Source organism: Culex pipiens, chromosome 3 (genome assembly GCF_016801865.2).
Source record: "Culex pipiens pallens isolate TS chromosome 3, TS_CPP_V2, whole genome shotgun sequence".
NCBI classification, from domain to species: domain Eukaryota; kingdom Metazoa; phylum Arthropoda; class Insecta; order Diptera; family Culicidae; genus Culex; species Culex pipiens.
In genome coordinates, this window is record NC_068939.1 from 28,148,765 (window position 1) to 28,173,958 (window position 25,194).

Genomic DNA, 25,194 nt, shown 5'->3' on the forward strand with positions numbered 1-25,194 from the left:
CCGCAGTTGCTACTCCGTTATTGACCAGGACCTCCAGAAGTCACATCCACGAGCCGTGGAAGATGAGTGGGTGCTATCTTTCCTCGCTTCGCAACTTCTCAAAGGCCCCTATCATGCTGATCAATACCGGCGCCGGCCACGACCAGTGGTAGGGTCACGGGGAAGTGGATGGGAATGTTAGTCCGATACTTGAGTGATAGAGACCGCCCAATCGACTGCTTCTCCGACAAAGTATCACATGAGTTTTGAGGGGGTTAGTAGATGGGTATGAGGTCAGGATTCACGAGTGGCAGTGATGTGACCATGAGCATTTTGTTTATCGCTTGAAATTTTTTAAATCTTAGGCAGCCGGCTGCGGAAAGATAGATAATTGATTATTTAAAATGGTTTATTTATATCGCACGCGTGCCAGCCGAGCAGTAATGCTATTAGCTGGACTTATCAGTATATTTTTACTGTTTTTACAATTTAGATAACGCGAGCAAATTTCAAAAATAGTAAATGAATGAAGCTTTACTCTTCACAAAATCGATAGTTTGATGAGTTAATACTAAAACTGAAAGTTAGAATAACTTTTTACGATCATTTACGATGAAAATTATCGCGAAAAAACCGGACTGTGCGTCCCAAGAAGCACTGCACTTATCTCAAAAATTGTCTCCCAAAATTTAGAAAAAAAAGTTCCTTCAAACACAGTAACTCTACTTACGGGTTCTCCAGCATCCGCAGGCACACCTTGGCCATCGTGCCGAGCGTTTCCGTCGTGTTGTCCACGTTGTCCGAGTTGTCCTGCACGAACTTGGAGGTGGCCTCGCTGAGCACCTTCAGCATCGGTGTCGCGTGCGCGTAAAACAGCGACATCCGGTTCGCCAGCTCGGTGCTCACGATCAGGTCGTGGCTCTGGTCCAGCCGCTGCCGGCTCGCGATCCGCCGGTAGTAGCTGAAGTCGTTCTGGATGGCGGGCGTTTTCATCTGCAGAGGGGATTCGGGTTAGAATTATGGAATGAAAAATCAAAACGATTCTACCTTGTATTCGTCAAACTTGAGCACAAACTCGAGAATTTCCGCCAGCTGTTTGACGAGGGCTTGCTGGGTCTCGAGGTGCTGGGTGGGATTGAGGCGGCCACCGACGAGCTGCCCCAGCAGCATCGGCACTATCCGTTCCAGCTCCATCGAGTGCTCGTAGCAGCGTTTCAGCTTCTCGACCAGGGGTATCACAATGTTCCAAGCCTTTTCCTGACATTCCGGCGAGGGGTCGGCGATGGCTTCGCGAATCTCTTTGCCGGCACCCTGTGAAAAAAGAGAAAAAAAACTGATGTCAGTCTGTTTGTCTGTGACAATTTGCCAGTGGTTTCCATCTCAAACCGTCGTTCTGAAGGCCCTTTCTCCCCCAAAAAGTGTAAACAAACAAACATCAGACCGAAGAAAAAGTAACCAAAAAAAGAGCACCAAATTCCGCGTCTGTTTACAGCGAACCTCACTCGACGGGGAATCAAAACCACATGTCGTGCGAGCGATTCACGTGGTTTTTCGTTAATTTTTTTTTTCGGATGATGGCAGTGTTGGCATTATCGCACCCTCGCGAGAAAAAAATCGTTTCTCTCGAGTTCTCGCCGCGAGTCCCGAGCTGCCGAGAGAAACTCGCCGATTGCCCGTTCTCTCCCCCGTTCGCGAACGGGCTAGCTCGCGAGAAAGAATTGCCCGCTCGCGAGAAGTAAAACGGGCTGGCAACGAAGAAAAAACAACACAACTATTGAAATTACACCTCTTTACCATCGTGTCGTTCGCATTCATAAACCTGATAAACAAATTGCTATCTTGGAACGAAAGGCTAGCACGAGGCGATCGCGAGCGCTCGCGGCGAGAGCGAGAACGCGAGAAAAAAGGCGAGCGCGAGCGAGAAGAGAAAAGGACTACAAGTTCTCTCCCTCGCTCGCGAGTGAGAAAAGCTTTCCTTCTTCTCACTCGAATCTCAACACTGGGTGATGGTCAGGCCAAGAATCTCGCGAGTGCATTTTCCCTAGTCTGATCGTGTGTTGTTTCCATGAAAGAATGTTGTTGTTTCGGCGGCGTGCTTCCGCCGCCGACAGGAAGTGTTTACTTTTTTGCGCAATTAAATGAGTAAGTGTTGTTGCAGGTTTTGTGTACAAACACTTTGGCTGGCTGTGAAAATATATTTTGGAAAAGTTGGTGCCGCTTAAAATGTTGAAAGAGAAAGTTGATACAAGTGGTGGGTAATTTTTTTTTCAGTGCAGCTGTCAAATCAATCAAATTTAGGTTAGATTACAACGCGACTCATTTTTGGGTAGCGCAGTGTGTCACAAAACTAACCAATTGGATTGCACTCTCAATTTATGTTGTTTATTTTTTTGCTTGATTGAAAATCATTTTTAAAGCCAACATTGCTCAACTATAATACTGCCACAGTCACCCACTAAGCTATTTATATCCACAGGTGTGCCCTTATTAGTGTACCGTAAAATATGCCTCACATTTTTCCCTTGCCACCTGTTCCGGCTGAAATTAATGACCGAATCATAATCAGCAACACAGAATGATGGATTGCAGGGATTATATTTGCATTGAAATGGAAAATTGTGTTTCCGATTGGCAACATTACTGAGCACTGAGCAGAAAAAAAAATAACTTGTTAAATCCAAACAACAACACTGAAAAAAATAACACCTACATAATTTAACATTTCCGTCGAATACCATGCATACCATCTACCCTCGATTGAATTCGTGGAATCGCTCGCTGGAATCGAGATTGTGTTTTGATTCGAGCACACTTTTCAATCTGGTGGAGTGGACTGGACACAGAGCGGTCATATTCATAAAAATCAGAAATATGACCTGGGGTATTTTTTTTTATGTATTTTGTAAATGTAATGTTATAAGCATATTTTAACAAATTTACCAGCATTCAAAACAAATCAAAAATTGTGTCGTATTTTTAAAAACACTGATTTTTTGTTATTTACGTCATTTTTCAGCATTATGCCAGAGAAGAGGCTGGCACATTCTACAATTCGAAGAGTGACACCCTCGACTCTTGGTGGTACAAATATGGCAATTCGTATGATGTACACACTTGAAAGCTTATTATGCCCCACGCTTAATATGGCTTGACTTACGGAGGGTAGAGTGCAGTGGACTTTTGTAAAAAAAAAAATATATTCAAAATTATAAAACTAGCAAAGATTGGTTAAAATTTTCTGGAAAAAATAATAAATAATAAAATGAAATACAGTACTTTTTCAGTAACTGGGTGTTTTTAAACTGGGCGCTCGATAACTGAGCAGTTTAAAATCAGACAAACGTCAAAAAACAGTAACAAAGCAAAATAATCGAGGGGTCGGTCGATGCAAAAAAAATATAAACAAATAAAAAAATAAATAAATGTCATATTCAAAAGCCGGGACCGTGGTGTAGGGGTAAGCGTGATTGCCTCTCACCCAGTCGGCTTGGGTTCAATCCCAGACGGTCCCGGTGGCATTTTTCGAGACGAGATTTGTCTGATCACGTCTTCCGTCGGAAGGGAAGTAAATGTTGGTCCCGGACTAACCTACAAAGGTTAGGTCGTTAGCTCAGTCCAGGTGTAGGAGTCGTCTCCCTGGGTCCTGTCTCGGTGGAGTCGCTGGTAGGCAGTTGGACTAACAATCCAAAGGTCGTCAGTTCGAATCCCGGGGTGGATGGAAGCTAAGGTGTAAAAAGAGGTTTGCAATTGCCTCAACAATCAAGCCTTCGAACACCTAGTTTCGAGCAGGAATCTCGCAATCGAGAACGCCAAGGCAATGCTGTAGAGCGAATAATTTGATTTGATTTGATTCAAAAGATATTAAGAGATTATGCTCTGGATTTTTTTTAAAAGCAAGTTTTTGTTTATTTTTTTTTGTTAAGAAAATATAATGCATTGATGTTCCCCTCGTCATTTTTCGATCAGCCCAGTTAGCGAGCAGCATTCGGTAACAGGGCTACGTTCTCAGCCCAGTTACTTAACAAGTACTGTAAATACTTAAGACAGTCCTTTCAAGAATGAAATCAGACATAATTAAATTTATATATTAAACACAAAAAAATAGATTAATAACAAATAGAACAAGAAAAATGGGCGGTGAAAATCATCTTGAAACTTTTGCAAAAAATAAAATAAAATTGATTAGAATTTTGTCATATCATTTTAAAGAAAAAACAAATCGGTTTTAAAATTAAAACACCATTTTGAATCATTAGTCATTACCAAAACAAAATTTTACAGATTCTCGCAAACACGATTTTAATAAGATTTTTCATCAACAGCGTGATTTTGCACCTTAAAAATCTTGGGTAAAGGTGTAGTTCAAGCAAAACAATGTAAATGGACCAAAGATAAAGTATAAACAAACAATTATGTTCACGTCAGTTGAGGTTTACATTAGGACATGTTTACATTAGACATTAGGATGAACTGGTAGTTAGTCTGAATAATTCAGACACAAAGATACATTCTAACAGAAAATTACACAATTTGTTATTTAAATTAATTAAAGTTGTTCAAGTGCTCAATAAATTGATGACAGTTGTGAGTCTAATTTGTTCAAAGAGGAGCTTCAAAAAATCATGTGATATTTTTAAGATCTGTGGTCTGTGAAGTATTATCGTGTGGATAAATGCAACTAAAAAAACAAATTGGAAGATTTTTTTTTTAATAATTTGAACTGACTTGTCTCCAATTTACACAGCAAAAAATCCGATGGTAAAATCGCAAACAAAAGCACATCACCTTCGCCAAAAAAGACACTTAATATTACACGCTGCATGTACAATTTTTGTAAACACAAAGAAAAGTTGCAACCGACGGGACTCAAACCCAGCACCTACAGTAAGGACTGGCGCCTTAGCCCGCTCGGGCGGATAAACGTATATGTGAGCTTGACATTTCGGTCAAGTAGCATTCCCATACTGATGGGCTACATATTTCAGGGTGTTATATTACACAGAATTTCATAAAATAATGCAAAAATTATTTTACACCCAAGCCTTTTACACGCAGCTGAATTACTACTTTATTTGCTGTGTATTTACTAAGAGAGCATTGGAAAAGGACTTCTTTTCTGTTGTTTTTTTTTTTTTTAATTAGAAAAATCATATCGTGGGGAATTGTGCAGCTGAAAAGCGCATAACAAATAAATATGATCAAATACTTAAAATAAAATAAAAAATCAAAAAAAAAAATAACCCGCCATTGCCTTCAACATACACCCCCGTCATTTATGATTGACATCGCGCGCACTTTTCCAACCCGGGATGAGCATGACGGACGGAACCTACAATATTGGGTGGTGTGTATTTTTATTAGCATTCCCGAGTGCGCATAAATATTCATTCAGCTGTACAGTCCCGACTCGATGCTTCGAAGACCTTGGAAAAAAATCACTTCGTTCTGTTTTTTTCGCTTCACCTATACCACACATTTAGAATTTTAAAAATCCAAGATGGCCGTCAAAATTGCGGTGATGAAATATAGAGATATCATTTGGTAATTTCATCCAATTTGACTATAATTTGTTTTTGATAAAACCTTTGAGAAATCGAAACTTTGGATAATCGAGTCTGGACTGTACTTGCACACATTCGGTATGGCGGGTGGGTGCTCTCTGCTCAACAACTGTGAAGCGACTCTAAATTGATCACGCGTGGTTGGTTGCCCGATTTGTGGAACTGACCCCCTTAGATGTCAACTTTTTTCTGTTGGGTAAAGATGGCCAAAAGTTTGGGTTTTCACTTTCAGTGAAACCCATAACTTAATTTTGATTTTTTTTTATTACTGATGAGCTCAATTTGGACACTGCCAAAAAAAGTCCCATTCCCCTAAACAATCGGATAGAGGGGCACTATTTTTGGAGATATGAAATTTTATTGTTGTTAAAAATAGCTGAGCAGCACTAGTACGTTTGGGTGTGTGAAATATTATTGGACCTCAGCCAAAAATGCAAGTTTGTTCGATCGAAACGCTCGAGTAAGTATGGGTGAAGCTTTGATTAACTAGTTTCTCAATTGGAGAAATTTAGTTTGTAAGCTATGGGTAGATCCAGAAATCACGTGCAAGTTGAACGCAACTTTGCAAGCAATTGATACAAAAATCAGCAACGCCATCTACTAGGCAATAGCTCAATCGACTTTAGTTAGCAGTGATAATGGCCTTGATCGGATCACCCAAATAAGGTGAACTCCCACATGGACTTCACCTGTGAGATCTAATGAGCTATGATTAGCCCTGCCATTATGAATGATCAGCTCTCAGCTGAGTTCATGTTTGTTGACCGACTGCTGCTGCTGATCGCAGAATCTCGCCATAAACGCCATTCAGATGAATCATAAACCGGCTCAGCTGAGTCTGGCACAGGTTTAGGGCTTGCAGCTAATCTCATCTCGATACAAAGCGCGCCGTACAACGTGGCGGTTATCTGGTACGAATAAATTACGTCAAATCAAGAAAGCACTTGAAAAAATTGAAACAATCTCGTTAATTTTTTCTACTTGTTTTAGGAAAACGAAACATCCACTCTCGGATTCCACTTGCAGCAGCTGTCGAAAATCAGCCAGCTGTTAAGCTCAAGCATTCCATCAAAAAATTCGGAAAACGAAATTCAATCATCGTTAATAATAGACGTACGCGGAACACGCCGAGCAGCTTCTTCAAATTTTATGATGGGATGAAACAATACATACGTCAGGGTGAGCACCACTCGGCGATAAATGGGCCAAGTCATAACATTGGAAGGGGGCGAAGCTGGGCGGGGACTATTTACATTTCAGCCCGAGCATGCCGAACTCGTCATTGCGCGAGTCAATCATCCGGAATTTCTCCGGAACGTCAGAATACATTTGAGAAAGTTGAAAGACAAGGTGAAATGTAACGAAATGAGCAGAAGTTTGAGGATTGACCGCACATTAGGTGTTTTTTTTTGAGACTGAAGATATTGTTTTGCTAATGTCAAGTTAGGGAGGTATTAGACTATGACAAACACTAATTTTTCGTGTCTGACAGTTTGCTAAACTCGCAAACTTGTTTTTCTGATCGATTTGATGTCTTCGGTTCGGCAAAGTTGTAGGTATTCACAGAAAAAAATCAATTCTCGTAATCGTGAATTAAGTTCACGAATGTGAGAACCACAAAGGAATGTATTCATGAGTATTGTGCATTTGCACTATAAACTTGAATAAATTGCTTCGTGGTTCTCACATTCTTGAACTTAATTCACGATTACGAGAATTGATTTTTTTTCCGTGTTGGTGAGGACTATTCAGAAAAAAAGGCACACGGTTAGCCAGTTTTTAAATTAATTGTTTTCAAAAAAAAAATCAATTTTTATTATGTCCCGCGGCTCTGTCGAGGAGTGGCCAAAAATCAACATATCAACGTTTTAACATTTGGATAAAAAAAAAGTGTTTTAAAATGCATTTTACACGCGTCCAGTTGCTTTCCAATCATAAGTTTTCAAAATATCGAGGTGCTGACGGAATTTTTTTTGGGGGAAAAAAGCTTTTTGTTGGACTGTACATTGCAATTTCATGAAAATTTAAAATGCTTCAAAGGAGTTTAAACATACTAAATATGATTATAAACGCAGGAAAACTTTTAACTGATTTTTTGTTGGTTAAACTTCAATTTTTATTAAAATTTTGAAGTTTTTCGAAAAACAAACATTTGCCCTTTGATTATTCAGGCCGATTTTGATGGCGACATAAACTATGAAAAATATTCGCAACGGCCTAATTTTTGAAAAAAAATCAGTAAAAATAAGAAATTTAGTAAAAAAAAATAGTTCAGTAAATAAAGTAAAATCAAATTTGCATAAGTATTTTACAGATATTTTTTTTTAAAGTTCTAATGCCAATATCTCAGCAACTAATGTTAAAATTTTAATGTTAAAATGTTTTTTTTTTTAATTTTATGATTTATAGAGGATTTGCAGCAAAGCTAAAAGACACATGTCGCCACCTATGAACAAATAGCGTAAACCTATGATTTTTTGAAAAAATGTGTTTTTTCCTTCATAATTAACATTTTTATAAAACTGATGCAGGATTCGGTTGAGAAAAAATATTTCCAACAATTTGGTGTATAACTTACCAATATTTGTTTGATTTTTCAATGAGAAAACTGTATATTTAGAAAAAGATAGTAATTTGGACTATTTGGCAAGAAAGTCTGTCAAAAATCAATGAAAATTGTTGGATATACGTTACCACATCTGTTATCAACTATATAACTGTTTATTTCATTGATATATACGGGGAAACTCATTTTTTCGTGTTCCAAAACATATTTTTTACATAAAAAGTTCACAAATTTTTGCGCGCCCAGAAATTTTTCTCGTCTTTTGCAACCTGTTTCATTAAGATTGATGCAGGGAATCATGAGAAATAAGCGATTTTGTTCTTCAATTCAGCAGAAAGGAATACGATTTTTGGCAAGTAACCTCATTTTGGCGCCACCTACATTTGAAACACAGTCGCGCTGCAAAACTTCAATTTGAAAAATATATGTTGGTATCAAGATTAACATTTAAAAAAAGTCAAACATTCCTAAAGAAAATGTTTTTGAAAAACAAAAAATCATAACTCGCGGCAAAATTTTCGTCCATGCTTCTCTATGGCTCAAAAGTTGCGTTATTTTGTCACCTAGAACATATCAAAACATTTCAAAAGCTAAAAAATATGAATTTTGGGAAATTTAATTTTTGTAAAAAAAAATAATTTAAAAATCAGCAATTTTTTCCGTGTGACAATTTATATTTTTTTAGTAGGTCCTATAAACATATGAAAAACAATAGCTTATAGGACCTCTTAAAAAAAATCTTGATTCCTTTTTTCAGCAATACCTATTAATTTGCCGAAGACACCAAATCGATCAAAAAGTTCTTTGAAAAGCTACAGATTTTCGAATATTGACGTACGGTTTTTGTCAAAAGCTGTCAAAATTGTATGAACACTTTTATAAGTCTAGAGTTTTTTTTAATAGTTCATATGGAAGACAATAGTTAGACAATAGGCAATAGTTTAAAGGACCTTAAAAAAACTCAAGAAGTTAAAAATGACATAAAATTGCTTCTTCGGTCATATGGAAGGCTCCCATAAAGTTTGAGCCAAATCAAAAATAAATAAATCAAAAATAAAAATGGTCAAAATCAGCCGATTTGTTAGAGAATTGCTTCTGTTCAATTAACAAATTTTGATGATGTTTTGAAATTTTGCGGAGAATGACACATTATAAAAAATATATTGCAACAAATTACATGAAGGCGAAAATCTTACAAGAAAATTCCTGAATGCACTTCTCAACGAGGTCCAGCCCATTGTCATTTTACTTTCTTTAATTCATTTGGCTGGTTCTCCCAGGGTGTGTTCTTCATTCACAACATTCCGAACGACATCGCGCAGCCTTAAAAAGGCCCAGCTTAACTTCACGTTAAGAATGACAAAGTCACACTCACATCTCTGAACGCGAAATGACACCACACCAACCAGCGAGAGTTGTCGATTTATTTGTGCGCGTCATTGTTATTGTTTAGCCAGATATGCATTGCATTCTGGATGAATGTGTGTCTGTGTGGAGGTTGCCCCCTTTGTTACAAACAAAACATGCAGAGACAATCAAATTTAACATGGTAATTTGAAAAAAAAAATCTATCATGCAAGATTGCTTGATATTTTTATACAAAAAGATAACGCCATCTAGCGGAGAGTAGTTGCACTTGACAAAAACAAAATCTGATTCGAAACTAACTCTTCCACTTGTCTGTGAAATTTGCGCGGAAAAAGTGCATTCTATCACCACTTCTCACACTTTTACACCCTTCTCTTTTATTTTTTCATTCAACATTTCATTCCCAGACATGATTTGTTCATCAGACTTCAGAGGTGTGAAGTGCGAACGGAGTGCTCGAACGACAAAAAAAAAAACAACAATAGTAAAACCATGTACGAGTGGCAAATGTGATCTTTCACTTCCCGTGCCATTTCCGAGCCGACTTTTTGACGGTGCGCGTTGTTTTGAATGACGACGGAAGCGCACTTATGACAGCATAATGGGGTCCTCCCCCCACTGTTGTAATTTGTTGTTGTTTTTTCTCTCGTTGGAGTGCATTCTGTTAGGATCTTGAACCCATATTTTTTGAGAGAGGAAAGGGGCTTTTACCGGGAAATTATATTTGAATATAAAAGTAAAAAAATAAAAAAATAGAATTTGTCGGAAAATTGATCAAAATAAATTTAAACAACCTCGAACAAAATTTGCCTCGATAAATGCAGCTTAAATTGCCAATTTCCGTTGGGTTCAATTTTTGCAAAAGTTTCACACAGATGAAAACCATTCGCCAATTACATCCATCGTTCTGTCGTGTAGGTATTTTGCACTCACTTTTTTGTTGCAAAACCTTCACTCACTCTGTCATGTCAGCACACAGCTTCAAACAGTCAGCAATTAGGTTTCGTTCTCGTGCAAGTGCTAAAACATTCTTCCAACAGATGTGTCAGTTCGGAGAGTGGGAATGGAAAATGTATAAAAGTGCAGTTTTGTGACGATATTCTTTCACGTTGAAAATTACTGGCAAGATTCAGAAATATCCCAATTTTGAAAAAAATATTAAACCTCATTTTAAACCAGAAATCATTAAATCTTCAGATATTTTTTATTTAGCCTTTTTATACAGGTACACGGAGAAAAAATAGTACCCAAAATCATGAAATTAGGAACCACGAACAAATTGTTCAAATTCTACAACAGCTATACCCGAAATTAACAATTTTATTTATTGGTAGAAAATGCATTTAAATTCAATTCTGAAGATTGGAGCGTGTTCAGGAAGCCTAAATCTGTCATACCTTGACGATGTTTAAGCGTTTACTGACATCAACTAAAAAAAAATTGAGTTGTGTATAATGCAAGTTTCTTCAATATATCAGAACAACCATAAAAAACTAACCTTATCCACCTACGTGGTTGGTGCCTTCCTCACTTTTTACCGAATATGGGTCAAACAAAAGATCCGGAAATAATATTCATCTGGATTTTAAGTTTTATGGAAACAAAGGGCGCAGAAAACAACGCAAGATGGATCCGGACATAATTTTCGTACAGATTAGTGAGATCCAACTACACACAGCAAATAAAGTTGTAATCCAACTGCGTGTAAAAGGCCTGGGTGTAAAATAAATTTTGCATTATTTTGTGAAATTCTATGTAATATTACACCCTGAAATATGTTGCCCATCAGAATGGGATACCTACTTGACTGAAATGTCAAGCTCATATATGCGTTTATCCATCGGGCTGATGGCCGAGCGGGCTTGGGCGCCAATCCATACTGTTGGTGCTGGGTTTGAATCCCGTCGGTTGCAACTTTTTTTTTGTTTGTAGAAATAATTTACTTGCGCTGTGTGTAATATTTAGTGTCTTTTTTGACGCAGGAGATGTGCATGCGATTTTACTATCGGATTTTTTGCTTTGCAGAAAAGTACAAAAATATCGCTTAAGTGGCCATAACTCATAAAGAATTCATAAATATATCAACTTGAGCCAGAGTTGTCAGATCTTCGATTTTTTAGACCCGTTTGAAATGACGATTACAATTTGGTACGATTTTAGGATATTTGCGAAAACACATTTGTGTACATAACTTTTGAACTACTTATCGTAACTTAAATTTTGAGAAAACTGAGTGACAATTTTGGTAACACACAGACAGACAGACATTTGTTCTGTTTTCGATTCTGAGTCGATAGGTATACATGAAGGTGGGTCTACGAGCTTTATGTAAAAAGTTTAAAGCAGGATTATAGCCTTACCTCAGTGAGGAAGGCAAAACATAAAATCTATAAAATCTTCCCTTTTTAATCTGCACAAGTGCCCTTGTTCATTCACGAGAACATTGCGAAAGCGCTATAATGCTCAATAACTACAAGCAAAAATAAAAATAAAAAGAAAATTCCGCGAATGGCAGGAAATCTCGCGATCTTGATGTACACATCTAGGGTGAGCGGGTGGGCGTTCAATCGTGCCATGTTGTACACCACCAAAGTAAAAGAAGAAGAAAAAGAAGCATTATTCTATTAAGCTGCAAAAAAGAACGGAAAAAGCCAAGTGCTGTTCTGTTCATGCTTGAGCCAGCTGAAATTACAGCTTGTTGAGTAAAGCTCAATTGCCTGGTGGAAGTGTGTTGCATGCAATTAATGCATCACCTCTCACTGGAGAGCGCACTTTATTGCTGGAAAACAAGAATTTCATTGAGTCGGAACGTGCGGTTGATGAACTAGCTGCTCGCTGTGGGGGAAGCTAGAGATTTTTTTAGGGAACTGCTCAAATTTAGCCAACCATGAAAATGTCCTCTGTTTTGGGGGGTACAAAGCAGATTGTGGTGCTTATCCAATTAGGCTACTTTTTCCCTTTGAAGTCACCACAACAAGTGGGACGCTTCTGTTATCTAGAAGTGATAGTCAACAAAAACCTTCATTAGCAGAGATTTGAGCTTTAAACAATAGAACCCAGCACGCAATTTCCGTGTGGCACCTTTTGCCCCTTAATGACAACACCAACAGACAGAGAAAAACATCATTAAAATCCACATTTCCCCAGTGTAAACAGACGAAGCAGACAAAAACGGAAAATCATCATCACGGAAAATTCTGCCCTCGTTCACATTGGGACCGTGTCCGAAACGGCACGACAAACAGACTGAGAACGGATTTTTTTTTTGCAAACGAACGTGACGATTAAGGTGGAATGGGTTGGGCAGGTAGGCTTTCTGCTTCCCCTTAAGCAAACGACGACCCAAAAGCAGAAAAAGGCACACTTTCTTGATTATCTTGGAATCGAAATTGAAGGCAAAAAAAAAATAAACAGAAAAAGAGCAAGTGTTAAAGTAACAAGGGGATTTACTTGATTTCGGAGCAACTTCATCGTGAATATCATCAAATGAATGGTTTGCCGAAAACTAACAAATAACAACAACTCTCACTTTCGACACGTTTGATAGCGAGTCTGAAACGTAGGCAATCAGCACCGAACGTGACTAATCGGACGGTCGATGTTGAAGTTGTTGCAGTGAAGATGTCGAAATCCGATTCGAAGCTGGATGATGAACATTGGCTATAGACACGGGATTGAAACTCGTCTGAAAAACCTGTATCATTTTCTCAATCAAAACGGTGGCGCCGGGTGGTGGTAGCTGCCCTGTTTATTACACTGTGAAATTATCCATGGAAAATCCAAGGAACCAAAAGGTGACAACAGAAATGTCCGCCCAAAAGGGGTGCTGCAAAAAAACTTTTTATTTAAAAAAAAATCCCAACAAATCAGCAACGAATTACAAGTTTGATAGTCGAACTACACTTAAAAGTTGGTTTTGTTATTTGTTTTTGCAAAACCGCATATTTTTTAACAAAAGTGCAACAATATTCGTAACTACCTTTTGCCTCTTGGTGGCGCTTTGTGTTAGTATGTGTGTGGTCGATATTTGCGGACGTGCACGCAGAACACAGAACAGTGAGAACTAGCGAAAATGCCTCACTTTCTTCTGATACAAGTCGCCATATTGAAATTGCTTGAAGATTCATACCCATGCTCTAGATTTTAATGTTTTTAACTCTGAGCCTTTTTTTATTTAAGAAACATAAAGTGTTTAAAACATTTTTTTTTGCGATTCTATTCTACAATTGGCAAACAAAACTTTATTGGTGCCTTCGATATGCCCAAAGAAGCCATTTTGCATCATTAGTTTGCCCATATAATTTTCCATACAAATTTGGCAGCTGTCCATACAAAAATGATACATGAAAATTCAAAAATCTGTATCTTTTGAAGGAATTTTTTGATCGATTTGGTGTCTTCGGCAAAGTTGTAGGTATGGATAAGGACTGCACTAAATAAAATGATACACGGTAATTTTTTTTGGTGATTTTTAATTTCACTTTAATCTTTATTTTTTTTTTTTTTTTGATGTGTTTTAGAGGACATCTAATGCCAACTTTTCCAACTGCTAACTTTTTTTTGGGCAAAAATCTTTGACCGAGTTATGATTTTTTGAATCAAATGCATTTTTTTCAAAAAATCGAAATATTGGTCGTAAAATTGAATTTGCAATCAAAAAGTACTTAAGTGAAATTTAGATTAAGTTCATCGTTTTCAAGTTATAGCCTTTTTTCAAAATAGTCGCAGTTATTGATTTTTTAAAAGGAGTGCCCATGTTTGCCCACTCTTGAAAAAAAAAAATTGAAAAGCTGAGAAAATTCTCTATATTTTGCAAATTCGGACTTTGTTGATAGGACCCTTAGTTGTTGAGATATTGCCATGCAAAGGTTAAAAACAAGAAAATTGATGTTTTCTAAGTCTCACCCAAACAACCCACCATTTTCTAATGTCGATATCTCAGCAGCTAATGGTTCGATTTACAATGTTAAAACATGAAACATTCGTAAAATTTTCCGATCTTTTCGAAAAAAATATTTTCAAAAATTTTAAATCGAGAGTAACTTATCAAAAGGGCGTAGCAACGAATGTTTAGTCTTTTTGAAATGTTAGTCTTGATTTAAAATTTATGAAAATATTTTTTTGACGAGATCGGATAATTTCACGAATGTTTCATGTTTTAACATTGTAAATCGGACCATTAGTTGCCGAGATATCGACACTAGAAAATGGCGGGTTGTTTGGATGAGACTTAAAAAACATCAATTTTCTTGTTTTTAATCCTTTGCATGGCAATATCTCAACAACTGAGGGTCGTATCAACAAAGTCCGAATAAGCAAAATATAGAGAATTTTCTCCGCTTTTCAAAAAAAATTTTTTTTTAAAAGTGGGCAACCATGGGCACTACTTAAAAAAAATCAATAACTGAGACTATTTTAAAAAATAGTTCCCTAAAAATGGCTTTAACTTGAAAACGGTGCACTTCATCAAAATTTCACTGAAGTACTTTTTGATTGCAAATTCGATCTTACATCGAAAAATAAAGTAGAAAAATTTGTTCGACCAATATTTCGAATTTTTGAAAAAAAAACAGTATTGATTCGAAAATTCATTACTCGGTCGAAGATTTTTTGCCCGTTCTGGAAATTTCTGGAAAGTTGGCATTTTATGTCCCCTAAAACATATCAGAAAATTAAAAATAATTAAAAATATTGTTTTTTTTTTTGCAATTCAAGTTTTAGTGACAAAAAGTTAAATTAAAAATCACCATTTTTTTACTGTGTATCATTTTTTTTCCAGTGTAGTCCATATCCAGACCTACAACTTTGCCGAAGACACCAAATCGATCAAAAATTCCTTCAAAAGATACAGATTTTTGAATTTCCATACATCATTTATGTATGGATAGAAATAAATGATTCTTGATTTTATGATGTGTGAACTATCGTTAGCCTTTTTAAAACTTGTGTAGTTTTCTCCTCAAAAATGTTGAACAATAAAGATTGAAAAACCCCATGGAAGTGGCGTGTGTTTTTCTTTCAGTGTATTTTTTGATATCCCGTCCAATTTCCTACAAGCTTTTTGATACGCATGACCTCGAGATACAGCAATGTCTAAATTATTACATAAAGAAATAGTTAAACAAAAAAAAATTTTTTTTTACGAGAGTTTTTAAGTTTTAAGAGCCTTAAATTTGAATACGTCCAAAATAATTGGAGGCCTCATTTAATATTTTTTTGAAAATGATCACAAAAATTTCCTTTTTTTTAGTTGAAAGTCGAGCCAATAGCTCCGATTTCGTCATTTGAAAAATAAGTTCGAATTGGGTGATTCTGAGAAAAAAAATGTTTTTCACTACATTTTTAATTTACGAGGTTGATTTTTTTGCAAATATCAGCCGAGTAGGAAATTCAGCCTTGTGAAAATATGTTTAAGGGGTGCACCTGATTGTTTTTGCTTTATAAAATCGAAAAAAATCCTTTTTTTTTATAAAATCCTGAATATTTGAAAAACGTTGCCAATGATAAAAAAAATTCAATTGCTAATTTGATTTTAAAAATATTTTTTTTTCTTTAATTTTTTGTAGGGGAAGGGGAAATAGGCTATAGTGGAAATTCTCATATGTTTGCAGGTTAAAGATTTGGGCTGTTTAAACAACTTATTTGGTAACACTTTTACTTGATTGCTAACTTCTTATAAGCTATTTATTAAAAGATTTTTAATGAAATTACATGCTTATCTTACAAAAATCACATTTTTTTCAAAAATCAACACCACCGTTACCAGATTTTGCATCATTATAAAATCTAGAGTAAAGATTCTTTATTTATTTATTAACTTTATTATTAGTACTTAAGGTGAAGCCGTTGATCATTTTGGAAGAAATTTGATCATCACTATAAAATATACTGTATTAAATTCAATTTAACGAATTTCAGCACCAAAAGGAGTCAGCATGTGCCGGTTGTTGCCTTCTTGAAGCCACTGAACGAATTTTTGATCTAAATCAATTGTGCTTCAAAATTTATATAATTTTGTGGCACAGTCATTGACGTCCTAGTTGCCAATCATTGATTAATGACGATTTCCATAACTTTACAAGGAATGGGATAATCGTTACCAAAAGGAATCAGCATGTGTAGGGCACTATTCTAAACAACTTGTTGAAGGAATTTTGTCAAAATATTGAAAGCGACGCAAAATTTATATCTTTGAACGAAAAATCATGACAATGATGAAAGTCTTCACGTTAAAAGGGATTTAAAAAAAAAATCATTGGACAACCATCAGATATACATGACGACATCCAGTCTGCAATCCTCTAAGAACATCATTTTCATGAGAATGCAAATGCCTTTTTTTCCAGAAAACGCTTAATCATAACTCACAAATTTGCCGACGACGTAAATTTTGAAAAATACATTGGTTTGAAAGTTTTGTTAAATTTGACTTTACTAATTTTTTGAAATTATTTTTTGGCTTCATACTTGCCCGTGTGTTTGAAAAAACAACTCAAAATTCACAGTATAAATTTTCGAAGGTAAAAAATTTCATGGTGTAATATTACATCTTTTATGAGGTAATATTACCTAAATTCAGTTGAAAAAGAGAAATTACAGTAGAGCACAGGTAAAATGACAGAAATCAAGCAAAACAATGTACATGGACCATTGTCAAAGTGTAAACAAACAATTCTGGCCACGTCAATTGGTGTTTCAATTAGGAACGAGCAGGATAGGCTCTTTGTTTACACTTCGACATTGATTTGCTAGAAATACGGAAATATATATTGAAACAAATGTCATTTCCAACAAAAATATTGTTAAAATCGCAGCAGAGATATGTTCTAATTCGCAAAGTCACTTGAAGAGGATTTTTCTGGCTTCATGTTAATCAAAAGCACAACCTCTACAAGTAACACAAACCCACATCCTTCGTCCCTTTCAGGCAGACAAATTATCCCTTCTTCATCGAACCACAACAAAAGCCACACGACACCCCACGTGGCGTTAAATTGGAACAAATGGCAGGCTTTCTTCGACGGCTTCTGTCCGAAAACCTTACCGACCTAGGGTTAATAGGATTTGCTCCCAAGAGCATAACCAAAAAAAAACATGTTTCGAATTTGGCTTCTGAACAAGAGGATTGTATTTCCAGTTGTGCCAAAGGGCAAGTGAACGTGTTAATCATTTCCGGCGTATTTTCGTCACGATTGTTGTGAAAACATAAATAGTTCGAGGGAAGAAAATCAAGACGAACCCTATATGATAATGAAGAGTTCATTTAGCACACGCAGCGTGGCTTGTTTTCGCACTCAATTCGCACAGCTTGAAAATGTTTTATTTAGTAATTACACAGCTAAAAAAGTAGTAATCCAGCTGCGTGTAAAAGGCCTGGGTGTAAAATCTGGAGTTTTTTTTGAAAAGGTCCAATAAACCAAATTTTCAGTTTTTTGCTTTTTGGGTGTTTTTTTATACCCCTGACTCAAAGCGGTTTCAAAAACACCTTAAAAGCAAAAACTGGAAATTTGGTTTATTGGACCTTTTAAAAAATAACTCCAGAAATAAACTTTGCATTATTTTATGAAATTCTGTGTAATATTACACCCTGCAATATGTAGCCCATCAGTATGGGAAACCTACTTAACCGAAATGTCAAGCTCATATATGCGTTTATCCTTACAGCTTTTCATCGGTCTGATGGCCGAGTGGGCTAAGGCGCCAGTCCTTACTGTTGGTGCTGGGTTTGAATCCCGTCGGTTGCAACTTTTTTTTGTGTTTGCAAAAATTGTACATGCAGTATGTAATATTAAGTGTTTATTTTGACGAAGGTGATGTGCATGCTTTTGCATGCGATTTTACCATCGGATTTTTTGCTGTGTAGTTGGGAGAAGCTATTAACCTATCAGTTCTTTAAAAAAAATACATACTCTTTACATTAAACATTAAATAAAAGCTCTTTGCCCTAAACAACACTAGAAATTTCCCCCAAAGTGGCCCCATAATTGTCGTTCCAGCAGCAAAACACACACCCAGAAAACTCAAGGGAATTCGTGTTTCGCTCGTTTAACCTGCATTTACAGCTCTTCTGTTGAAGTTGTTGGATGTGGCGCACACGAAACCACACTTTCAGACCACAAACTGGCTGGCTGGTAGGACCTTTCCCAACGGGGAACGACGTTGCGATAGGTTAGGAGGACGACGACGTTATGATGATGATGAAAAAGAGTTGGAGAAGGGTGCTCCTGTGGACAAGCTATTACAGCTCCACCGGTGCCAAAGTGGAGCAAAGCGGGTTTGTTGTTTATGGGAGGACAAACGTAAAAATCTCCCAAGAATTAGCAATTTATTTGGATTTTTTTTTGGTGGGCTAAAGTTTTTTAATAGTTTTTCAAAAATCAACATAAGCCATTTTGCATAATAAGTTCATCCAAACAATTCTTCTTTAGCTATGCTAGCACAAAAGTCAAAAATATGTTTTTCAGAATAAGTTATGATCAAGAACATTACGAAAATATTTTACTTGGAAAATTACAAAACTTCACTATTCCTTTTACATTGACCTTTTTTGCCTTCCTCACCTCACTGAGGCAAGGCTATAAAATCACTCAAAAATTGAACTTTTTAAATAAGCCTTCTAGATATACCTTCACGTATACATATCGGCTCAGAATCAAATTCTGAGCAAATGTCTGTGCGTGTGGATGGACGTAGAATTTTTTTTCTCACTCACTTTTCTCGGAACTGGCCCGACCGATTCTGTCCGGATCTATGTTTTTGGATTTGCCTTTAGGCCCTTTAAGTCTTTTTTAAATTTCATCCGGTTTGGTGCAGTACCTTAAAAGTTATGTTCGAAAAACTGTTTTTGTTGATACAAAAAAGGGTCATTATTTACATTATTTGAAAGCTCCGTCGGATAGCTGTCGGAACTTTCGACTCAGTGCACGCACACAAACACTGCAGTGCTTTCAAATGGTTCATTGAATTTATCATAGATGGCAGCACTCAGATGTATAGTGTCTTTACTAAGGAAGCGTTAGCCAAAACTTTCGTAGTGTGTGGTTGCAAGGCTTTTAGGAGGAAGGCAGCAACCACCTTCTGGTGGATTAAGTAACGTTTTTTAAACACAAAGCATATTTAATGTCATGGTTTTGTCTCCCCATCCTTCCATTTTTTTTCTAAAAATAAGAAAAAAAAAATACTAATCATTGTTATTTATTTTGAAAAACAATTTTGATTTATTCCTCTCATCATTCGTTCAAAAAAGGCTTAAAAAAGGGCCATAGAGAGTATATGATAGGGTGGCTCACCATGGTCGATTTTTCAAAACAAGTTTTTTTCGATTCCCTTAACATCTTCTCAAAATTTGAAAGCAATTGGTTGCAAAGTGTGAACACTTTGCGCATTGCATTTCAATTTTGTATGAAAATTTGTGAAAAAACTTTTTTTTTCACAACACAATTACATTAAATCTGAGCAAATTACCTTAAACTTTCTCTAAGAAAGCAAGGTGCTATCCTGCTCCTGTCATAAGATACAGCGTACTCAAAACTGGTCTAAAACGCGAGGCCAGGCCCACTGCGTTGCATTATCCGCAGAGAGGAGTCCGCGAACGGATCACATTTCACAGAATCAACAGGAAATGAAGGATGCGTGGACATACCCTAGCAAACGCTCAATGGCCCATGACTTCTGCCATTCTGAAATGGATCACGGAAGCAGCAAAATTTTTGAATTGCTGAAAATTAGTTTTTTTAACGTTCTAAGAATTTTATGGAAATCATTAATATTTTTAGCCTTGCCTTCCTCGTATAATTCAGTGCTGGATTGCTTTGAACGCATCGCGTCCTTTTGTGCGTTTCGCAACACAATGCGTCAGTACAACTCATCCAGCACACAGCCAACCCGCACATTTCAAAAACAGCAGTCCGCCACCACATGTGCAAATAGCATGCAGCAGACATAAATAATGAGTATTTGTTGCAGTCTGGTCTGCTTTCGCCAGAGTCGTCCTTCAGCACCAGCAGTTGGTCCTTAACGATTTGCCCTACATTCCTGTGTTGACTGCATTACACCGGGGATTTCCCCTCAAGGACAGCAGTGAAAGAAAATGTTTAAACAAAATTGCACATTTTAACGAAAATTTGCATAATTGCGCAAAACTAACCCCTTTTCAGCAAATTACTCCTTTCGGTGAACCAGTTGAATGTGGCACAAAGTGATTAAAAGTTGCTTCACCTGATGGTCGGCAATTAGGAGGTGCCAAATCGCCCTCCTCCCTCTAATAGCTTATGGTGCCACCGGGCAGAAAAGTTTGTGTTATCACTTTGACTGCATTGCTGCTGCTGGTGTGTTACGTAAACACAAGCGCACGAAGTTCGCACTACTCTATTTGAACTCCTCGTCAGGAAAGTCCTGACCCAGTTTTGTGGACGCAAGCAACAAGAAATCAAGAACATCAAGTTCGTAAACCAAACAGTCGAGATTTTCGAAAAAGCTTTATTTACACAAGTAGACGGCAGCTTTCAGCTTTGCAAAAAGGGATTTCAACTTGGGGTCAATCCTTTTGGCTGGCTGAAACTCACAGAGACAGAGTAAATGGCAAAAGGACACCACATCCGGGGACTGCCAGTCTGCTGTCCGTTCGTGCATATAAAATGTTAATTGGATGGTTGAAACAAAAGGACTTTTATCGCATTATTTACTTGCTCGGGAGGATTTCCGTTTGTGGTGAAGAGAGGATCTCTAAAGGATTTGTGAACCCGTTGGAAAATTGGATTTTTGATCTTGTTGATTAAGGGTATCAGTAGGAAGGAGAGATTGAAAAAACAAACATTTGAATAATATATGTAAAATACTCAGAGGGATACTTTAAGATTTGTACTATTTGATTTTCTTGCTTTCTGTGTGTTCCATATATTCCGTTTCATGACTATATTTTTAAAAATGTAATAATATTTAAAATTAAAAGTGAACGGGACTAAAAGGCTGAAATCATTCAAAAATATAATTTGAAATCTGGGGCAATCAATAAACATTATACAACCAAATCCAACTCAGATGCGGTTAATTAAAAAAAACAATTAAATTGCGCATAAGCCCTGAGGATGGTCAGAACTAAAACGAAAAAAAAAATCGGAAACGCTCCAATCACAGAATTAGGGTTGGATATTGGATCTATGCTATTTATATTTTCAGTAAATTTTTATTTCGCTTGTTTTCAACATTTTTTAAATGAAAAATTGCGTATAAGTTGCAACTTAATGAGCGATTCTCGGACTTTTTTTTAATTTTATTTTTTGTATTTTTTTTTAATCTGGCTGAAATTTTGTTGGTGGCTTTGGAATGCCCAAAAAACCATTTTGCATCATTAGTTTGTCCATATTATTTTACATACAAATTTGGAAGCTGTCGATACAAAAATGATACATGAAAATTCAAAAATCAAGCTATACTTTTTTTTTCAAAAAATCGAATTTTTTTTCGGAAAAATTTCAACTTTATTTTTCGATGTAAAATCGATTTTTTTTTTATTTTGATAAAGTGCACCGTTTTCAAGTCATAGCCTTTTTAGGTAACATTTTTAAAAATAGTCGCAGTTATTCATTTTTTTAATTAGTGCACATGTTTGCCCACGTTTGATAAACATATTTTTGAAGAGCTGAGAAAATTCTCTATATTTTGTTTTTTTTTTTTTAACTTTGTGGATACGACGCTTAATTGCTGAGATATTGCCATGCAAAGATTTAAAAATAGGAAAATGATGATTTTTTTTCTCAGAAAAACAACTACAATTTTCTAATGTCGATATCTCAGCAACTTATGGTCCGATTATCATTGTTGAAATTTGAAACATTCGTGAAATTTTTCGATCTTTTCGAAAACATTGTTTTGTTTTATTTAAATCAAGACTAATATTTCGAAAGGGTGTAATATTGAATGTTTGGACCTTTTTAAGTGTTAGTCTTGTCAGCAGAATACAGCGATTCCACGTCAAACCAGCACGATCAAAATCAGAAGTGCTCTGATTTAGCTAAAATTTGGCATGAAAGTTCTGTTTGTGTTTGTGCGATTAGGGTTGTCCTATCCTAACGATTTTTTGCAAAAAAAAAACACACTATCAAAAATTCATATCTCCGGAACATCTGAAACCAATTGCGAGCCATGTTGAATAAGAATGGTGATAAGTTGAGCTTTGAATAAAAAATAATTAGTCATTTAAAAAAAAATAGCTTAATACACTTATAAATATTATATATTATTATATATTTTTCTGTGATGTTTCAAGTAGCAAATAAAAAACTAGTGAATATACATTGATTGAAATCCGGGACAGTGGTGTAGGGGTAAGCGTGGTTGCCTCTCACCCAGTCGGCTTTGGTTCGATCCCAGACGGTCTCGGTGGCATTTTTCGAGACGAGATTTGTCTGACCACGCCTTCCGTCGGATGGGGAAGTAAATGTTGGCCCCGGTCTAACCTAAAGGGTTAGGTCGATAGCTCAGTCCAGGTGTAGGAGTCGTCTCCCTGGGTCCTGCCTCGGTGGAGTCGCTAGTAGGCAGTTGGACTCACAATCCAAAGGTCGTCAGTTCGAATCCCGGGGTGGATGGAAGCTAAGCCATCGGACACTTAGTTTCGAGTAGGAATCTCGCAATCGAGAACGCCAAGGCAATGCTGTAGAGCGAATAATTTAATTTGATTTTGATTTTTGATTGAACTTTAAGCACCATGCGTCTCCAGCAAAGTACTGGAAACACATTTCTATGGAGAATCATGGTACTTTAAATTCAATTGATGTACAGTCTAGACTCGATTATCCGAAGGCCATGGCAAAATTTCACTGCGGATAAGCAAAACATCGGATTTTTGTTGTTGTCTTATTTTTGACTGTCGAGCTTTAGTTTGACCCCTAAGCTACTCTTAAGTATTTTAGAATTTTTAAATCGAAAATGGCGGTGAAGAAATAATAAAAAATGCATTTTCTTAATTTGATAGGCAATCAACCGTTTAAATTTGACTTAAATTGGGTCGCAGAACTCGAATTTGATGTATAAAGCAAGCAAATAAAAATACGATTTTTTTTCACAATTGGATTATCCGAAGCCCAATACAAACCTTCGGATAATCGAAACTTCGGAATATCGAGGCTTCGGATAATTGAGTCTGGACTGTATTTACCGAAATCCGAATTTAATGTTAATTGCAAAAATGTTATTGAAGATGTAAAATCAGTCCAAACAGAGAACAGATATTATAATTTGGCAAAAATATATATAAAATAACACTGTTTAAAACACGTTTTAAAGTTTGTATCCTCAAAATATGCACTGCAACGGATTGGTAGTAAAATATATCAAAAAGCAATAAGAGAATTCTGTGAAGAGAACAATAATAACAGCATTCTGTTTAAAATTCATCCAATGTAATACAGCAAAAATTCAATCTTACCAAAGCTTTGAAAATACAAGCACAAATCCCTCCTTAACCTAACCCAACAATGGTAGATTACAAAACTGCATGATTACCTGAAAGTAAAAAAAAGAGGAAGAGAAAAAAGCTCTAGGTTAGTACGGCTGGTATCATGGCAAAAGCTCCCGTGTTTTCACTTAGTAAGCGATCCACGATGCATGAAAAGAAACAATTTAGAAGAGACCTTCCACGGGAAAGAAAGCAAATTGCTGCAATAGCAAAAGCGGAGAGAAAGGGAGGGCAAAAAGCTCATTTCGCGCCGTGTGCAACCTTCAAAAGTTTCCACCGAGGAGCAGGATTCCTTCTTTTTTTCCCGCCATTTGCCCTCGGGGTTGAAAACTTTTCCCCAGCAAAAAGAAAGGCAACCATCAATATTTAAGTATTTTTTATTCTGTGTGCTTTATCTGGTGGCCCTCGGTGAAACTTTCGTGCAAGAAAAAAGTGGATCATTGGTAAACGATGTTTGCTCGCGAAACTTTTGAGATTCCCCAAGAATTGTGTGCAACTTCTGGCTGGAAGAAACTGTTTGAAGAATTCTTCGCTGACTTTTAACATTTGTTCGGCAAATACTGGCGCAAAAAATACGTGATTTGTTTCGCCTCTGCGAAAAAAAAAACCTAATTCGTAAAACAAACGATGAATATAACGTCATACTTCCATGTACGACAACTTGTCGCCTGTCGGCGACGACGGAAAAGTCCCAAAAGAACCAGTCCGGCGAAATGTTTACAGCCATATCGTGCTGCTAATAGTCGAGAGAAACTTAAAACGAACACCATGATACGGATGTTGTCCTCCCGTGGGAGGACCGAATCCGAAACCGAGAGGAAAATCGTTTTTCCACCAGAAAGTGAAGGAAAAGCTTCGGGGCGAAACGAGGATCTCGTTAGAGAAAGTGAGGTTATGTTTGGGTTCACAGTTCACATACAGAGCGAAAGGACGACGATGAGAGTACGTGTGTGTCTCGTGTGTGTATTCATTAAATATTAAAAACCCAAATCATGTACCCTCGGGTCTGTTGGTCGGTCGACCTGGAGTCGGCAAACTTTTGCACATAAAGCAAACATGTGGAGGGAAGAATCTTTGATAAGTAGTGACAGTTTTGAAAGTTGCGATTTTTGTTTTAAGGGGTTTCATACATGTAAATCGTCAAAAATGTCAGCGGTTGGTATAAGCGCACATTCAAACTTTTATTTAAATCTTTTTGCTGGGCATTAAAAAATAAATTTTCATCTATTAACAAAATAAATATGAAGACATTTGGATGTACCATT

General features: G+C 36.6%; 1 protein-coding gene across 1 annotated transcript in view; it reads right to left on the reverse strand.

The window, feature by feature from the left end:
• The window catches only part of LOC120425995 (CYFIP-related Rac1 interactor B), a 62,429-nt gene that overhangs the window by 2,817 nt on the left and 34,418 nt on the right, over nt 1-25,194 (reverse strand). The window contains exons 2-3 of the mRNA XM_039590658.2: nt 1,027-1,290; nt 710-972 (exon numbers count right to left, since the gene is read on the reverse strand). Coding sequence (XP_039446592.1) covers nt 710-972; nt 1,027-1,290 — 527 coding nt within the window. The remainder of the gene's footprint in view (nt 1-709; nt 973-1,026; nt 1,291-25,194) is intronic.